A 15,000-nucleotide genomic window follows, 5' to 3' on the forward strand; every position below is an offset into this window, starting at 1 on the left:
AGAGAGACAGACAGGCACCTGTTAACACAGACTGACCACCTGGAGAGAGACAGACAGGCACCTGTTAACACAGGCTGACCACCTGGAGAGAGACAGACAGGCACCTGCTACCACAGACTCACCACCTGGAGAGAGACAGACAGGCACCTGTTACCACAGGCTGACCACCTGGAGAGAGACCTTACCAGGACCACCTGGAGAGAGACAGACAGGCACCTGTTACCACAGACTGACCACCTGGCGAGAGACAGACAGGCACCTGTTAACACAGGCTGACCACCTGGAGAGAGACAGACAGGCACCTGTTACCACAGACTGACCACCTGGAGAGAGACAGGCACCTGTTACCACAGACTGACCACCTGGAGAGAGACAGACAGGCACCTGTTACCTTGAGACTTGAGACACAGGAGGACAGGTAGACAGGTAGACAGACAGAAAGACAAGTAGACAGACAGGTAGACAGACAGGTAGGCAGAGAGGTAGACAGACAAGAAGGCAGGCAGACAGGAAGACAGGTAGGCAGATAGACAGACAGGAAGAAAGGTAGACACACAGTTAGACAGGTAGAGAGGCAGGTTGACAGACAGGCAGGCAGACAGACCTCGTAGGTGAGCTTGTTCTTCTCCTGGTTGTGGAAGGGCAGCTCTTCATGCAGAACGTGGTTCAGGTACTCCTCCATGAACACCATGGTGTTGGAGAACCGGTTCTTCTTGCCTTCCCTGCTGTCGTCCATGTTGGAGTCATAGCTGAAACGCACACCATCAACGGCTTATTATGGGATGGCAGTGATCCCACCTCCGCCGTCACCCGGTCTGTCCCACCTCCTCCATCACCCGTCTGTCCCACCTTCTCCATCACCCCGTCTGTCCCACCTTCTCCATCACCCGTGTGTCCCACCTCCTCCACCACCCGTCTGTCCCACCTCCTCCACCACCCATCTGTCCCACCTCCTCCTCCACCACCCCTCTGTCCCACCTCCTCCGCCACCCGTCTGTCCCAGCTCCTCCATCACCCAATGGATGCGGTTACTAGGGGATGGAGACGGTTGCCAGGGGATAGGACCTACTCTTTGATGGAGATGGTGGTGGGGATCTCGGTCCAGAGCCGGGCGAACTTGACAGGGGTCACCAGCTCCTGGGGGTCCCGGTCCACGTGGGCGTGAAGCATGAGGCGGCAGAAGGAGGCGCGGAGGTCAAAGGGCAGCGTCTCGTCCATCATGCACAGGAAGATGAGCTCGATGTCCAGCTGCTTGGAGATCTCATCGATGGCCAGGTACTGCCGGTCCAGACACATCCGGGCAAACAGCTTCAGCTGGTACCTACACACAGCTAGGGTCAGTGTGTGTGTGTGTCTGTGTGTGGGTGTGTGTGGGTGTCAGTGTGTGTGTGTATGTCTGTGTGTGGTTGTAAGTGTGTGTGCGTACCTGTAGTATGTGAGGACATTCTCGTCATGGGCGTTGCCCTGGCGGGCCTCCTGTGCCAGCTGTCTGATGCTTTTCTCTTGTTTCTCATTGGCCTTGTCTGTCCACACTAGCCACACCTACAGGAAGTGACAACACAGACTAGGCGCGCCGACAGGATGTACACACACGCTCGCCACAACAACAGGATCTAAGCGCACACACTAGCTACAACTACAGGATCTGAGCGCAAACACTAGCCACACCTACAGGAAGTAAACCCACTCTAGCCACACCTACAGGAAGTAAACACACACTAACCAAGCTCACAGAAGGTAAACATGCTAGTCACACTCACAGGAAGTGAACACACACGCCAGTCACACCTGAAAGTGAAAACAAACTTACTAGCCTTATACACAGGAAGTAAGAACACAATAGCTCCACCCACAGGAAGCGAAAACACACACTAGCCCCACACACAGATGATAGCCGCACCCAAAGGAAGTAAAAACACCCAGCAACCAGACGAACAGGAAGCAACCACATGTTAGGCACACCCACCAGCAGTGACAACTCCCTCTAGCCACACCCACAGGAAGTAATATCATCCGATAGCCACACCCACAGGAAGTAATAACACCCGATAGCCAGACCCACAGGAAGTAACATCCCCCGATAGCCACACCCACAGGAAGTAACAACACCCGATAGCCAGACCCACCGGGAGGAATACCACCCAATAGCCACACCAACAGGAAGTAACAACACCTTATAGCCACACCTACAGGAAGTAACAACATCTGATAGTCACACCCTCAGGAAGTAACAACAGCCAATAGCCACACCCACAGGAAGTAACAACACACACTGGCCAGACTTACAGGAAGGCTCTACAGGAAGTAAAGAATAGAAATGATGTCAACAATAATGGAAACTGATCGTCATTTTATTTGAATATGCAACAGCGTTAATTTTACTCCGACAAAGAAAAAGCAACTCAAGACTTCTGCATCAACATCATCCTTATTTGACCAAAAAATGTAAGATATATATATTGATGACACTACAAAGTAAAACTAAACTAATGTCAACCCTGTATTTTAGACAAACTCCAGACCAGATGTCCTCCAGATAGAGACCAGAGTTCCTCCAATGACCAGATGTCCTCTAGAGACCAGAGTTCCTCCAATGACCAGATGTCCTCTAGAATAGACCAGATGTCCCCTAGTATAGACCAGATGTCCTCTAGAATAGACCAGATGTCATCTATAGACCAGAGTTCCTCTAGAGACCACATGTCCTCTAGAGACCACATGTCCTCTAGAGACAAGATGTCCTCTAGAGAGAGCCCAGATATCCTTTCGAGGCCACATGTTCTCTAGATAGAGACCGCATACCCTCTAGAGACCAGCGTCCACTAGAGACCAGAGTTCCTCTAGAGACCAGAGTTCCTATAGAGACCAATCCTCACCTCATCGTCCTCCACGAAGTCGTCGATCCCCAGGTACTCCGCCTGGACGCCGGCCGTCGCCGGCTCCTTTGGGACACGCCTCCTACAAACACCAGCCTCCGTTACCCAACGCTCGCTCCTCATCCTCCCTCCATCTCTCACCTCATCATCCCTCCCTTCCCTCATCCATCCATCTCCTCTCCATTCCTTCATGGATCCAGCCTTCTTCCTCATTCCCCTCCCTCTTTTTTGCTCCTCTCCTTCCTCATCCTCCCCTTCCTTCCCTCCCTCCCTCCCCTTCCTTCCCTCTCTCCCTCCCTCCCTCTCCTTCCTGCCTCCTCTCTCCCTCCCTCCCTCTCCCTCCCTCCTCCCTCCCCTCTCCTTACTCGGTCTTGATGAGGATGTCATTGTTCTTGGGTTCCAGGACACATTTACAGATGAGTTCCTGGGTGACGGGGATGGCCACGTTGTTCGACACACACAGGTCCGACAGGTAGTCCAGGAACCTGCACACACAAACAATGATTCAGACCTCACAACTCTGCAAGTTGGGCTTCAACACCAGGTCACCGGACAGACACTTGGTCCAGGTGCAGAGATAGCTAGGTGTCACTCAGAGGGGCTAGCTCATATTCCAGTCTCCTGAATGACCCTGGGATCTCTTCCTCACCGTAGTAAGAGTCCTCTGGGCTGGAAAAGGTATGGAGGACCAAGTACAGACCCCTGGGGATCGCCAACGTATTGGAATCTCTCCTGTACTTTAACTATTTAAATCCACTATACTGATGCGTTCCTCACCGTGGCTCCCGGTTGCGACGCACCAGGCTCACGAAGGTCTCCACCTCCGTCTTGGTGATGTGCTTCTCCAGCAGCTTGCGGTTGTTGTGGAGCAGGGCGGTGATGGTGTCCTCGGCCAGGATGTCGTAGCCGATCTGGCTCTGCATCACGCCAAACTGCTTGGCTATGTGTTCCTGTTCAGCACACATCATACATCCATTATTTATACATATACCCAGGATAGCTAGACAGACAGACAGCAGATAGAATTTTTTTTAACCCCCTTAACACAGCTTTGTTGACTTCCTGCTGGAGCGAAACAGTGTCACACCGTGTTCACTGAACCGGACGGCCGCTAGCCGTTGTTAGCCTTTAGCCATTAGCTACCCTGGCTAACGATGGAGACGGACAAGGAAGGTGTTTAAGGCGTAGAGTTTCAGTCTAAAGAGCTGCCAGCCGGACGGTCACCTGGTTCTTGCTGTAGTCACCTGGTTCTTTTGTTAGTTTCCTGATTCTTGCGTTAGTCACCTGGTTCTTGCGGTACTGTAGTCACCTGGTTCTAACGGTAGTCACCTGTTTCTTGCAGTCGTCACCTGGTTCCTGCTGTAGTCACCTTTTTTTTGCCTCCGTTAGTCAGTGGTTCTCGTTGTAGTCACCTGTTTCTTGCAGTAGTCCCCTGGTTCTTGCGGTACTAGTCACCTGGTTCTTGCGTAAGTCACCTGGTTCTTGCGATACTAGTTACCTAGTTCTTGCGGTAGTCAGCTGGTTCTTGTGGTGGTCACCTTGTTCTTATGGTAGTCACCTTGTTCTTGTGGTAGTCACCTGTTTCTTGCGGTAGTCACCTGGTTCTTGCTCAAGTCCCCTGGTTCTTGCAGTAGTAACCTGGTTCTTGCGGTACGGTAGTCACCTGGTTCTTGCGGTAGTCCTCCTGCGAGTGGCGCAGAACGCGGTAGCAGAGGCGGAGCATGTACTGGTACGGGGCGTTCTTCTGGTCCGCCAGCTCCTCCAACTGCAGCAGAGGGCCCTCCCCTTTGTCCTTGAAAGGAGCTTTCAGGATACCAAAGATCTGGAGAGAAAAGATGGTCATCATTCTAGTTTCACCAACTCTGTGTACCAGTCTCTCCCTTCCTTTTCCTGGTTCCTGTAAGCTCTTCTAGTTGATGGTCTCTATTTAGGTTCTGGTCTAGTTCCTGGTCTCTATATAGGTCCTGGTCTAGTTCCTCGGTCTAGTTCCTGGTCTGGTTCCTGGTCTCTGTCTGTTCCTGGTCTGGTTCCAGATCTGGTTCCTTGTCTGGTTCCAGGTCTGGTTCCAGGTCTCTGCTAGTTTCTGGTCTGGTTCCTGGTCCGGTTACAAGTCTTGTTCCTGGTCTCTGTCTAGTTCCTGGCCTGGGTCCTGGTCTCTTTCCGGGTCAGGGTCCTGATCTAGTTCCTAGTCTAGTGCCTGGTCTGGTTACTGGTCTCTGTCTGGTTCCTGGTCTAGTTCCTGCTCTACGTCCTGGTATGGTTCCTGGTCTAGTTCCTGGTCTCTATCTAGGTCTTGGTCTAGTTCCTGGTTTAGTTCCTGGTCTAGTTCCTGGTTTAGTTCCTGCTCTAGTTCCTGGTCTGGTTCCTTGTCCAGACATACCTGTTTCAGGATGTTCTGCTCCCTCATGAGCTTCTGCCGCTCCCTGTTGGGTTTGCTCATGAGCACGTGGAGAACCAGCTGTCCGGAGTTCAGGACGTCGGCCACGAAGAACACCACGTCCTCCAGCAGCTTGATGGCAAACCTGCAGAACCACACTTAGAGCCTTAAGGAACCAGAGCCTGGCTTTAGGAAACCAAACTTAGAGTATGGCCTTAGGAACCATACTTAAGAGTATGGCCTTAGGAACCACACTTAAAGCCTTAAGGAACCAGAGCCTGGCTTTAAGAAACCAAACTTAGAGCCTGGCCTTATGTACCACACTTCGAGCCTTAAGGTACTATACTTAGAGTCTGGCCTTAGGAACCATACTTAGAGTCTGACCTTAAGGGACAACACTTAGAGTCTGGCCTTAGGGTCCCCCCTAACACACACACACACACACACACACACACACACACACACACACACACACACACACACACACACACACACACACACACACACACACACACACACACACACACACACACACACACACACAGGCCCAGGGTGCGGGGGTTACCGGCGGTCGTTCTGGCTGATAAAGCCCTGGGCGAACTGCTCCACCACGGTGCTCAGCATGGCGCTGGCGTCGTTGGCGAAGTCCAGGTCCCGGATCTCCATGACGGGCACCGAGACGATGGCGAAGGCCTCCTTGTCCTCCTTGGTTGGACACGTCCCCAGCTGCAGCACGCACACAGGAAGTAGACAGCATGTAAACAGAAAGTAGGAGGTGCACAGCGTGTGGACAGTAAGTAGGAAGTAGACAGCAGGTAAACAGGCACTAGGAAGTACACAGGATGTGAACAGGAAAAAGGAAGAAGACAGCAAGTAAACAGGAAGTAGGAGGTACACAGCATGTCAACAGGAAGTTGGCAGAACGTAGCAGTTAAATAGACAGTAGGAAGAAGACAGCAAGTAAACAGCAAGTAGGAAGTAGACGGCATGTAAACAGGAAGTAGGAAGCAGAGAGCGAGCAGACATGAAGTAGGACGTACACAGCAAGTAAATAGGAAGTAGGAAGAAGACAGCAAGTGAACAGGAAGTAGGAAGTACACAGCGAGAGGACAGGAAGTAGGCAGGACGTGAGCAGGAAGCAACGGTGCAGACCATGAGGCGGATGGGGCGGTCCTCCTCGATGTCGATGGGGACGTTGGTGCCCTGGATCCACGTGTTGGTGCACAGGTGTCTCAGACGCACATAGGAGTTCCTGTTCAACACACATCACTTCCTGTTTCAGCTCAGCATTCATCTTTGACCAAGTCTCGAGAGGGGAGAGAGGGGAGGGAAGGGGAGAGAGGGGAGGGAGGGGAGAGAGGGGAGGGAAGGGGAGAGAGGGGAGGGAAGGGGAGAGAGGGGAGGGATCGATGGGAGGATGCAGCCTCATGGTGGCTCTATCTGATGAACCGAGGCGGCTGCGTTCCAATACAACCTGTATTGGAACTCTCCCCGTGACCCTTCACCCAGAGCGCCACGCAGAAACCCGGGGGGCCGCTCTCACTGCCCTTCAGTTCCTAGTGGGTTTAGGGTGGGGTCAGGGTTCAGGGGTCAGGGGTCAGAGGTCCTCACCTGGGAACGAACGAGTCTGTCTTCTGCAGGGTGGTGGGGTCCAGCTCAAACAGCGAGGCGATGTCGTTGCCGTGGGGAACCGCCACCAGCTTGTACTTGATCCTCTCGCCCTGGCTGCGCTTGTTGCCACGGCTACCGCTGACCTGCAGAGAGGGCCCCGGGTTCTTCATCACCTCCATCGTTATCATCATCCTCATCTCCCCATTTAGATTACAATCTAGGCACGGTGGTTCTACGCAGGGTTCTGAGCAGGGTTCTCGAAGGGTTCTGAGCAGGGTTCTAGGTTCTTAGCAGTGTTCTAGGTTCTGAGCAGTGTTCTAGGCTCTGAGCAGTGTTCTAGGTTCTGAGCAGTGTTCTAGGCTCTGAGCAGTGTTCTAGGTTCTGAGCAGTGTTCTAGGTTCTTAGCAGTGTTCTAGGTTCTGAGCAGTGTTCTAGGTTCTGAGCAGGGTTCCGAGCAGTGTTCTAGGTTCTGAGCAGTGTTCTAGGTTCTGAGCAGGGTTCTAGGTTCTGAGCAGTGTTCTAGGTTCTGAGCAGTGTTCTAGGTTCTGAGCAGTGTTCTAGGTTCTGTTCTAGGTTCTGAGCAGTGTTCTAGGTCCTGAGCAGTGTTCTAGGTTCTGAGCAGTGTTCTAGGTTCTGACCTGGCTCCCGGTGAAGGGCAGGTCGGGGGCGTCTCCTTTGTATCCGGGGTTTTCCTGCAAACAGAAGGAGTCAGTTAGTGCTCAGCCGGAGGCCGCGTGTTGTCATGGGTGTCCCCTGCATGGTATCACCGCGTGTTGTCATGGTTACCCCGCCATGGCATCGACGCGTGTTGTCATGGTTACCTCTGCCGCCAGGTAGTTTCCAGTTGCCAGGTGTTTGAAGCGGTACAGGCTGTTCCAGTGTCCCGCCCCCCCGCGGCATGGGTCATGATGGACAACCTGGTAGACCAATCACAGGTCAATATGTGCTATGAGTGCGTGCACGTGTGCGTGCTTGTGTGCGCTATTAGTGTGTGTGCGTCTGTGTGTCTGTGTGCGTGCGTGCATGTGTTTCTGTGTTTCTATGTGTGCGTGTGTGCATGTGTTGTCGCGTGTGTGCGTGTGTTTGTTGCTGCGTATGTGTGTGTGTTGGTGCATGTGTTTGCGTGTGCGTGAGCGTGTTGCTGCGTGCGTGTGTTGATGCGTGCGTGTGTGTGTTGATGCGTACGTAGGTACGTGTGTTTGATTCTGCGTGCGTGTGTGTGTTGGTGCGTGTGTGTGTGTGTCTGTGTGTGCGTCGGTGTGTGCGTGTGTCCGTGCGTGCGTGTGTTGGCCTACCTCCACCTCCCACAGGGCGTTGGAGCTGGTGGCGGAGGTGGCCGACTGCCGAAGCGTGGTGCGGAGGAACACCTGGTTCTTCCCCCGGTACTCGTCACACGTCAGGAACTTCTCCTGCTCTGCGTGGAACAGACGCACCACGTCGCCCTGGCAACGAGGGGGAGAGAGAGCCAATCAAAACGAACATCATGCCCATCTGCGGTCCTCACTCTATGAGACACGTACTGAACCCAGCTCTATGCAGTAGGCCTGGTTCCACGGTTGGCTAACACTAACTCCAACACTCATACTTACCTTCTAACCCTAGCCCTTTAACCCTCGAACTGACTGGTTACCCGTAGGACATTTAACCCTAACCCTAACCCGAACCCTAACCCTAACTCTCTTACCCTAACCCTCTAACCCTTAACTCTCTTACCCTAACTCTCTAACCCTAACTTTCTAACCCTAACCCTCTACAGCTGCCCTACTTATTGGAAACCCTCTAGCCCGCTTACTACCAGTTAACACTAGTTGTGTCTAGTTAAGACCCTTAATCTAGAAATGACTAGTTATTTATAGTTAGGATTAGTTTATATCTTGTTAAAACTAGTATGCATCTGGTTAAGACTAGTTTAGCCTAGTCTCTTTAAGTTCAAGTAGGACTAGATATATCTAGTCAAGACTAGTTATATCTAGTTAATTAACTTACTCCTTTGAGAACTTCCTCCCGATGGTCGCTGAACATCATGAACAAGTTGATCTTCCAACTGGTGTCGCAGTTCACTGAGTTCACCTGCAGGGGGAGACAAACAGCAGCATTAATACAGGGGATGGGGACATACTGTTAGAGATTAATATCATTTAGAGATGTACTGTAGAGATATCGTATTGTGATAAAGATAAGAGACATACTGAAATTATATAATTTGATACATAGATTACAGATAGAGTCAGACATATAGTTAAGAGATATAGTTTAGAGATAACTCTTAGATAAATAGTTTAGAGATGTATTTAGAGAGCAATAGTGCAAGTGATAATCAGAGATATAGTGTAGAGATACAGTCAGAGATATAGTCTAGAGATATATTCAGAGGCATAAAGATAAGAGATATAGTCTAGATATGCAGACAGAGATATAGAGATACAGATAAAGAGACGCAGTCAGAGATGGTTAAGATATAGTTCAGAGATATAGTGTAGAGATATAGTTTAGAGATGCAGCCAGAGATATGGTGTAGAGATACAGTCAGAGATATGGTGTAGAGATACAGTCAGAGATATGGTGTAGAGATACAGTCAGAGATATGGTGTAGAGATACAGTCAGAGATATGGTGTAGAGATACAGTCAGAGATATGGTGTAGAGATACAGTCAGAGATATGGTGTAGAGATACAGTCAGAGATATGGTGTAGGGACCTCCTTGCAGCCCGGGTGATCTGAGAGATCGTAGTTTGAGGCGTGCAGCGGCTGGCCAGCGTTGACCGGGTTCAGCATCACCTTGTCCCCGACCACCACCTGACATCCATAATAACATGTTACTACATCACCTGACATCCCCAAATAACATGTTACCATCACCTGACATCCCATAATAACATGTTACTACACCACCTTTAATCCCATAATAACTTGTCACTACACCACCTGGCATCCCATAATAACATGTTGATACACTTCCTGACATCCCATAATAACATGTTACTACAGCACCTGGCATCCCATAATAACATGTTACCACCCCCTGGCATCTCATAATAACATGTTAACACCAACTGGCGGCCAATAATAACAAGTTGATACACCTCCTGGTATCCCATAATAACACGTCAGTGAGGTGAGTGAGTGAGTGAGTGAGTGGGTGCTGAGTGAGTGATTGAGTCAGTGAGGTAGTGAATGAGTAAATGAGTGAGTGATTGGGTGGGGAGTAAGTGAGCGGTGAGTAAGTGGTGGGTGGTGTGTTAGTACTGAGTAAGTGGTGAGTAAGTGAGTGGGATGTGAGTGAGTTGTGAATGAGTGAGTGGTGAGTGAAGCTCCTACGTTGTCCCCGTTGGCGCGGAGCTTCCAGAAGGGCTGGATGAAGAGCCAGGAGCCCTCGTTGCCGGTGCCGTCCAGCGTGACCCGCATGGCGTTCTTCTCCAGCAGCGCCGGCAGACGCTTGTTCACCGTCAAGTACTTATTGGACTTCATGTGGAGCAGCTGGGCGAGAGAGAGAGAGAGAGAGAGAGAGAGAGAGAGAGAGAGAGAGAGAGAGAGAGAGAGAGAGAGAGAGAGAGAGAGAGAGAGAGAGAGAGAGAGAGAGAGAGAGAGAGAGAGAGAGAGAGAGAGAGAGAGAGAGAGAGATGTTGTCTACTTTTAGGACCGTTAACTATAGCAATGTTTACTTTATGACTGTTAACTCTATGACTGTTTACCAGGAGGACTCTTTAGGGTAGGACTGTTTACCAGGAGGACTGAATGCTTGTTTACTGTTGGACTGGTTACCTGGAGGACTGTAGGATTTGTTTATTGTAGGACTGTTTACTGTAGGACTGGTTACTGTAGGACTGGTTACTGTATGACTGGTTACCTGTAGGACATTCCCGTACTTGACGACGTCTCCGTGGACTTTCTTGTTTTCCGTCTCATTCTGTTTCTGCTCCAGATTTGAGGCATGCTGCAAACACACACGCACACACACACGCACACACACATACACACACACACACACACACACACACACACACACACACACACAAACACACACACACACACACACACACACACACACACACACACACACACACACACACACACACACGCACACACAGTCAGCATGCAGATAGGAGCTCTCTGACCGTCCCTTAGGGTGTGCTGCCATCTCCACAGGCTATCCAGGGAGGAGTGTGTGTGTGTGTGTGTGTGTGTGTGTGTGTGTGTGTGTGTGTGTGTGTGTGTGTGTGTGTGTGTGTGTGTGTGTGTGTGTGTGTGTGTGTGTGTGTGTGTGTGTGTGAGTGTGTGTGTGTGTGTGCGTGTGTGTGTGTGTGTTTAGTGTGTACCTGTAGTTTCTGCAGGAGCACCAGGTCTCCTATCTTGTCCTTGTCGTGTTTGGCCTGCTTGGCCTTCCAGAACTGTTTCTGGGCGGAGTACCGACTCATGGGGCACACCTTGAACAGACAGTCTGCACCCACACACACACACACGCACGCACACGCGCACACACACATTGAATAGACAGTGTGAACACACACACACAAAAAACACACACAAACCAAAACATTGACACACTCTGACAACTCTAAGAGCACATTCCTGCTTGAGCCTCATCAACCCCCACCTCCACCCAGACTGAGCTCTCTCTGCCAGGTAATAATAATAATTATAATAATAATTAAATTTATTTGAGTGCGCCTTTCATAGCACTCAAGGTCACCTTACAGGGCGTTGTTTAAAAAAACAAATTCAACGATCATAAAAAACCGAAGAACAAGATACATTGAAATAATTTACGCAAGTGGGGCGAAATGGGTGGGAGACAATGAATGTTTTTAGACGGGACTTAAAAGTGGAGAGAGTGTCAGAGTTACGGATGTCAGGTGGGAGGGTGTTCCAGAGGTGGGGGGCAGATCGGCTGAATGCCCAGGTAGCCGCCCAGGTTAGCCTCCCAGTTAGCCTTCAAGGTTAGCATCTCAATGTGAGCCTCCCAGGTTAGCCTCACAGATTAGCCTCCCAGGTTAGCCTGACAGGTTAGCCTCCCAGGTTAGCCTCTCAATGTGAGCCTCCCAGGTTAGCCTCTCATGGTTAGCCTCCCAGGTTAGCCTCTCATGGTTAGCATCCCAGGTTAGCCTCTCATGGTTAGCCTCTCATGGTTAGCCTCCCAGGTTAGCTTCTCATGGTTAGCCTCCCAGGTTAGCCCCCAGGTAAGCCTCTCATGGTTAGCCTCCCAGGTTAGCCCCCAGGTAAGCCTCTCATGGTTAGCCTACATGGTTAGCCTCTCATGGTTAGCCTCCCAGGCAAGCCTCTCATAGTGAGCCTTCCAGGTTAGCCTTCCAGGTTAGCTTCTCATGGTTAGCCTTCCAGGTTAGCCTTCAAGGTTAGCCTCTAAATTGGTTTTATTCTTATTATTTTATTCTGGGAGCGTGTTTTGCCAACAGTGTTCCCAGGGGCTGGGCCGTGATTGGTCAGTGATCAGTGACAGGGTCGTAGCTGGTCACCCGTCGCCTCGCCCAGATTGACCAAATATGGTCTTCCTCAACCAAGGAGAACGTCTGTGGCACATGCACACGCACATGCACACACATACACACACACACACACACACACACACACACACACACACACACACACACACACACACACACACACACACACACACGCATACACACACTTCTGTGTCTAGTGTGTGGTGTTTGAGAGGAAGACCCTGAACTAAATTATATTTTGATGCAGAAACAGTATGAAAGGAAAGGAAATGGTCCCTCAAATTAATGGAGAGAGAGAGAGAGAGAGAGAGAGAGAGAGAGAGAGAGAGAGAGAGAGAGAGAGAGAGAGAGAGAGAGAGAGAGAGAGAGAGAGTCAATATTAACTATCCGTAGCCAGTTGGCTACCATTCGGGAAGTTGGACAAATAATGTGTGTGTCCGGAAGTAATGTTAAGCATTATGCTAAGTTAGTTTTGCAAACTGAATAAATAGTCTGTGTGTTTGTGTGTTTGTATGTTTGTGTGTCTTGTTTCTGAGTCTAGACCTGGGATGGATTTCCCAGGTGGAATAACATTTGGATTAACAGGTACGGCTTAGCTCAGTACAGAGGGGGGTTGATGTGTAACCAGGAGGTTGCTAGTTTGATCCCCAGCTCCTCCTAGCTGAGAGACAGGTGTCGCTCTTTAATATATATATATATATATATATTAGTGCTGTCAGTTAAACGCGTTATTAACGGCGTTAACGCAAACCAATTTCAACGGCGTTAATTTTTTTATCACGCGATAAACGCAATTTATTTATTTATTTAAAATTAGTATTATTATTTTATTTTTTCTTTGGCTCAAAACAAAGAAGCAGTAGCCTGACTGCTATGTTCAAGGCAGTATGTTTGTATGTTCATCGTTAAATTGCACTATAGGCTTTTTTTTGCATCGTCCTGTTTTGATCAGTATATGCCAATGTTGTTATCAATAGAAAAACATTTGCACAAGGCAAGCGGATGCACTTCTCCATGTTGATAATAGCATTAAAATTAGAAAAATTAATGGGACAAAGAAATCAAGGGATATTTAGCATAGAAAAAAAATTGTGTGTATATATATAATCTATAGACTCTATAGTGTGTATACCTCTGAACTGTATATAATCGATATACTCTATAGCGTGTATACCTCTGAACTGTATATAATCTATATACTCTATAGTGTGTATACCTCTGAACTATATATAAACTATATACTCTATAGCTTGTATACCTCTGAACTATATATAATCTATATAGTGTGTATATCTCTGAACTATATATAATCTATATACTCTATAGTGTGTATACCTCTGAACTTCTTGGGTGGATTCTCAAGGTCTCCAGCAGCCGGTTCAACAACACAACGGTCGTCCACCAACCTGGAATATAATAATAGAAATTTATGATCATACAATCACATAATAACTGAATCATATAATCATGTTATCATATAATGATATAATCACATAGTAATATAATCAAATAATCGTATAATTATTAAATCACATAATAATTACACAATAATATAATAATATAATACAATCACATGAAAATATAGTAATATAATCACGTAATATAATCACATAATAATATAATAACATAATAATACATTATAATGTAATCATATAATTGCATAATAACATGGAAGAATAGAAATTATAAATATTGTCATATATAAAAAAAAACAGCTACATTAATCAAGCTGAATCTTTTAAATATATATATATATATATACACATATATATATATATATATATATATATATATATATATATATATATATATATATATATATATATATATATATATATATATATATATATGTAAATATAAATAAATATAAGCTGACACAAACACACAGACAAATATATATATGACCACACACATTCTAAACACACATGTGTGTGTTTAAAGTAAAACCAGGTGAACTAGCTCAATAAGATCAGAGAGGATTACAGGTGGGCCTCAAGACAGACACACTGTTGATTCAACCCCTCGCCCTCCCCAAGCCTCCAACTGTCTCCCTCTCAGCCCTCATGCTATTTTATATCTCATGTTCACATATACATATATATATATATATATATATATATATATATATATAAATACATATATGTATACATCTAGTATATAGCCACAGACCGCCCACATGGCCTGCCGGTTGCTACAGCAACGACCAATATTGTTAGGCGGTCAGGTGTGTAACCTGGGCGGGGGTAACCTTCCTCTACCACACACACACACACACACACACACACACACACACACACACACACACACAAACACACACACACACACACTGTGTTTTTCAAGTTCTGTGTTTTTTTAAACACTGCACTGAAAGTAATGAACTGGGCTGTCTGTTGGTGAGACTGGTAGGATGGTAGGATTTGACTGTATGAAAACTAGAAGGGAGTCCTACCCCCCCCCCCCCCCCCCCCCCTGCCTCTCCCTCTTCTTCTCCCTCTCCCTCTCTCTCTCCATATCCCTAACCCCCTCTCTCTCCCTCTCTCTCTCCATTTCCCTCCCCCCTCTCTCTCCCTCTCTCTCTCCATATCCCTCTCCCTTCTCTCGCCCTCGCTCTCTCCATATCCTAACCCCCTCTCTCTCCCTCTCTCTCTCTCCATTTCCCTCCCCCCTCTCTCTCCCT

The 15,000-nt window shown here is 48.3% G+C and overlaps 1 protein-coding gene across 1 annotated transcript in view; it reads right to left on the reverse strand.

Moving 5' to 3' along the window:
- Positions 1-15,000, reverse strand: part of itpr3 (inositol 1,4,5-trisphosphate receptor, type 3) — a 43,738-nt gene that overhangs the window by 27,208 nt on the left and 1,530 nt on the right. The window contains exons 2-21 of the mRNA XM_030365761.1: positions 13,659-13,729; positions 11,181-11,302; positions 10,712-10,798; positions 10,183-10,341; positions 9,562-9,660; positions 8,851-8,934; positions 8,160-8,306; positions 7,686-7,781; positions 7,503-7,556; positions 6,865-7,007; positions 6,406-6,505; positions 5,819-5,979; positions 5,257-5,398; positions 4,540-4,698; positions 3,654-3,826; positions 3,242-3,361; positions 2,877-2,958; positions 1,427-1,542; positions 1,070-1,321; positions 605-749 (exon numbers count right to left, since the gene is read on the reverse strand). Coding sequence (XP_030221621.1) covers positions 605-749; positions 1,070-1,321; positions 1,427-1,542; positions 2,877-2,958; positions 3,242-3,361; positions 3,654-3,826; positions 4,540-4,698; positions 5,257-5,398; positions 5,819-5,979; positions 6,406-6,505; positions 6,865-7,007; positions 7,503-7,556; positions 7,686-7,781; positions 8,160-8,306; positions 8,851-8,934; positions 9,562-9,660; positions 10,183-10,341; positions 10,712-10,798; positions 11,181-11,302; positions 13,659-13,729 — 2,512 coding nt within the window. The remainder of the gene's footprint in view (positions 1-604; positions 750-1,069; positions 1,322-1,426; positions 1,543-2,876; positions 2,959-3,241; positions 3,362-3,653; positions 3,827-4,539; positions 4,699-5,256; positions 5,399-5,818; positions 5,980-6,405; positions 6,506-6,864; positions 7,008-7,502; positions 7,557-7,685; positions 7,782-8,159; positions 8,307-8,850; positions 8,935-9,561; positions 9,661-10,182; positions 10,342-10,711; positions 10,799-11,180; positions 11,303-13,658; positions 13,730-15,000) is intronic.

The sequence above is a fragment of the Gadus morhua genome, chromosome 1 (genome assembly GCF_902167405.1).
Source record: "Gadus morhua chromosome 1, gadMor3.0, whole genome shotgun sequence".
In the NCBI taxonomy this organism is placed as follows: domain Eukaryota; kingdom Metazoa; phylum Chordata; class Actinopteri; order Gadiformes; family Gadidae; genus Gadus; species Gadus morhua.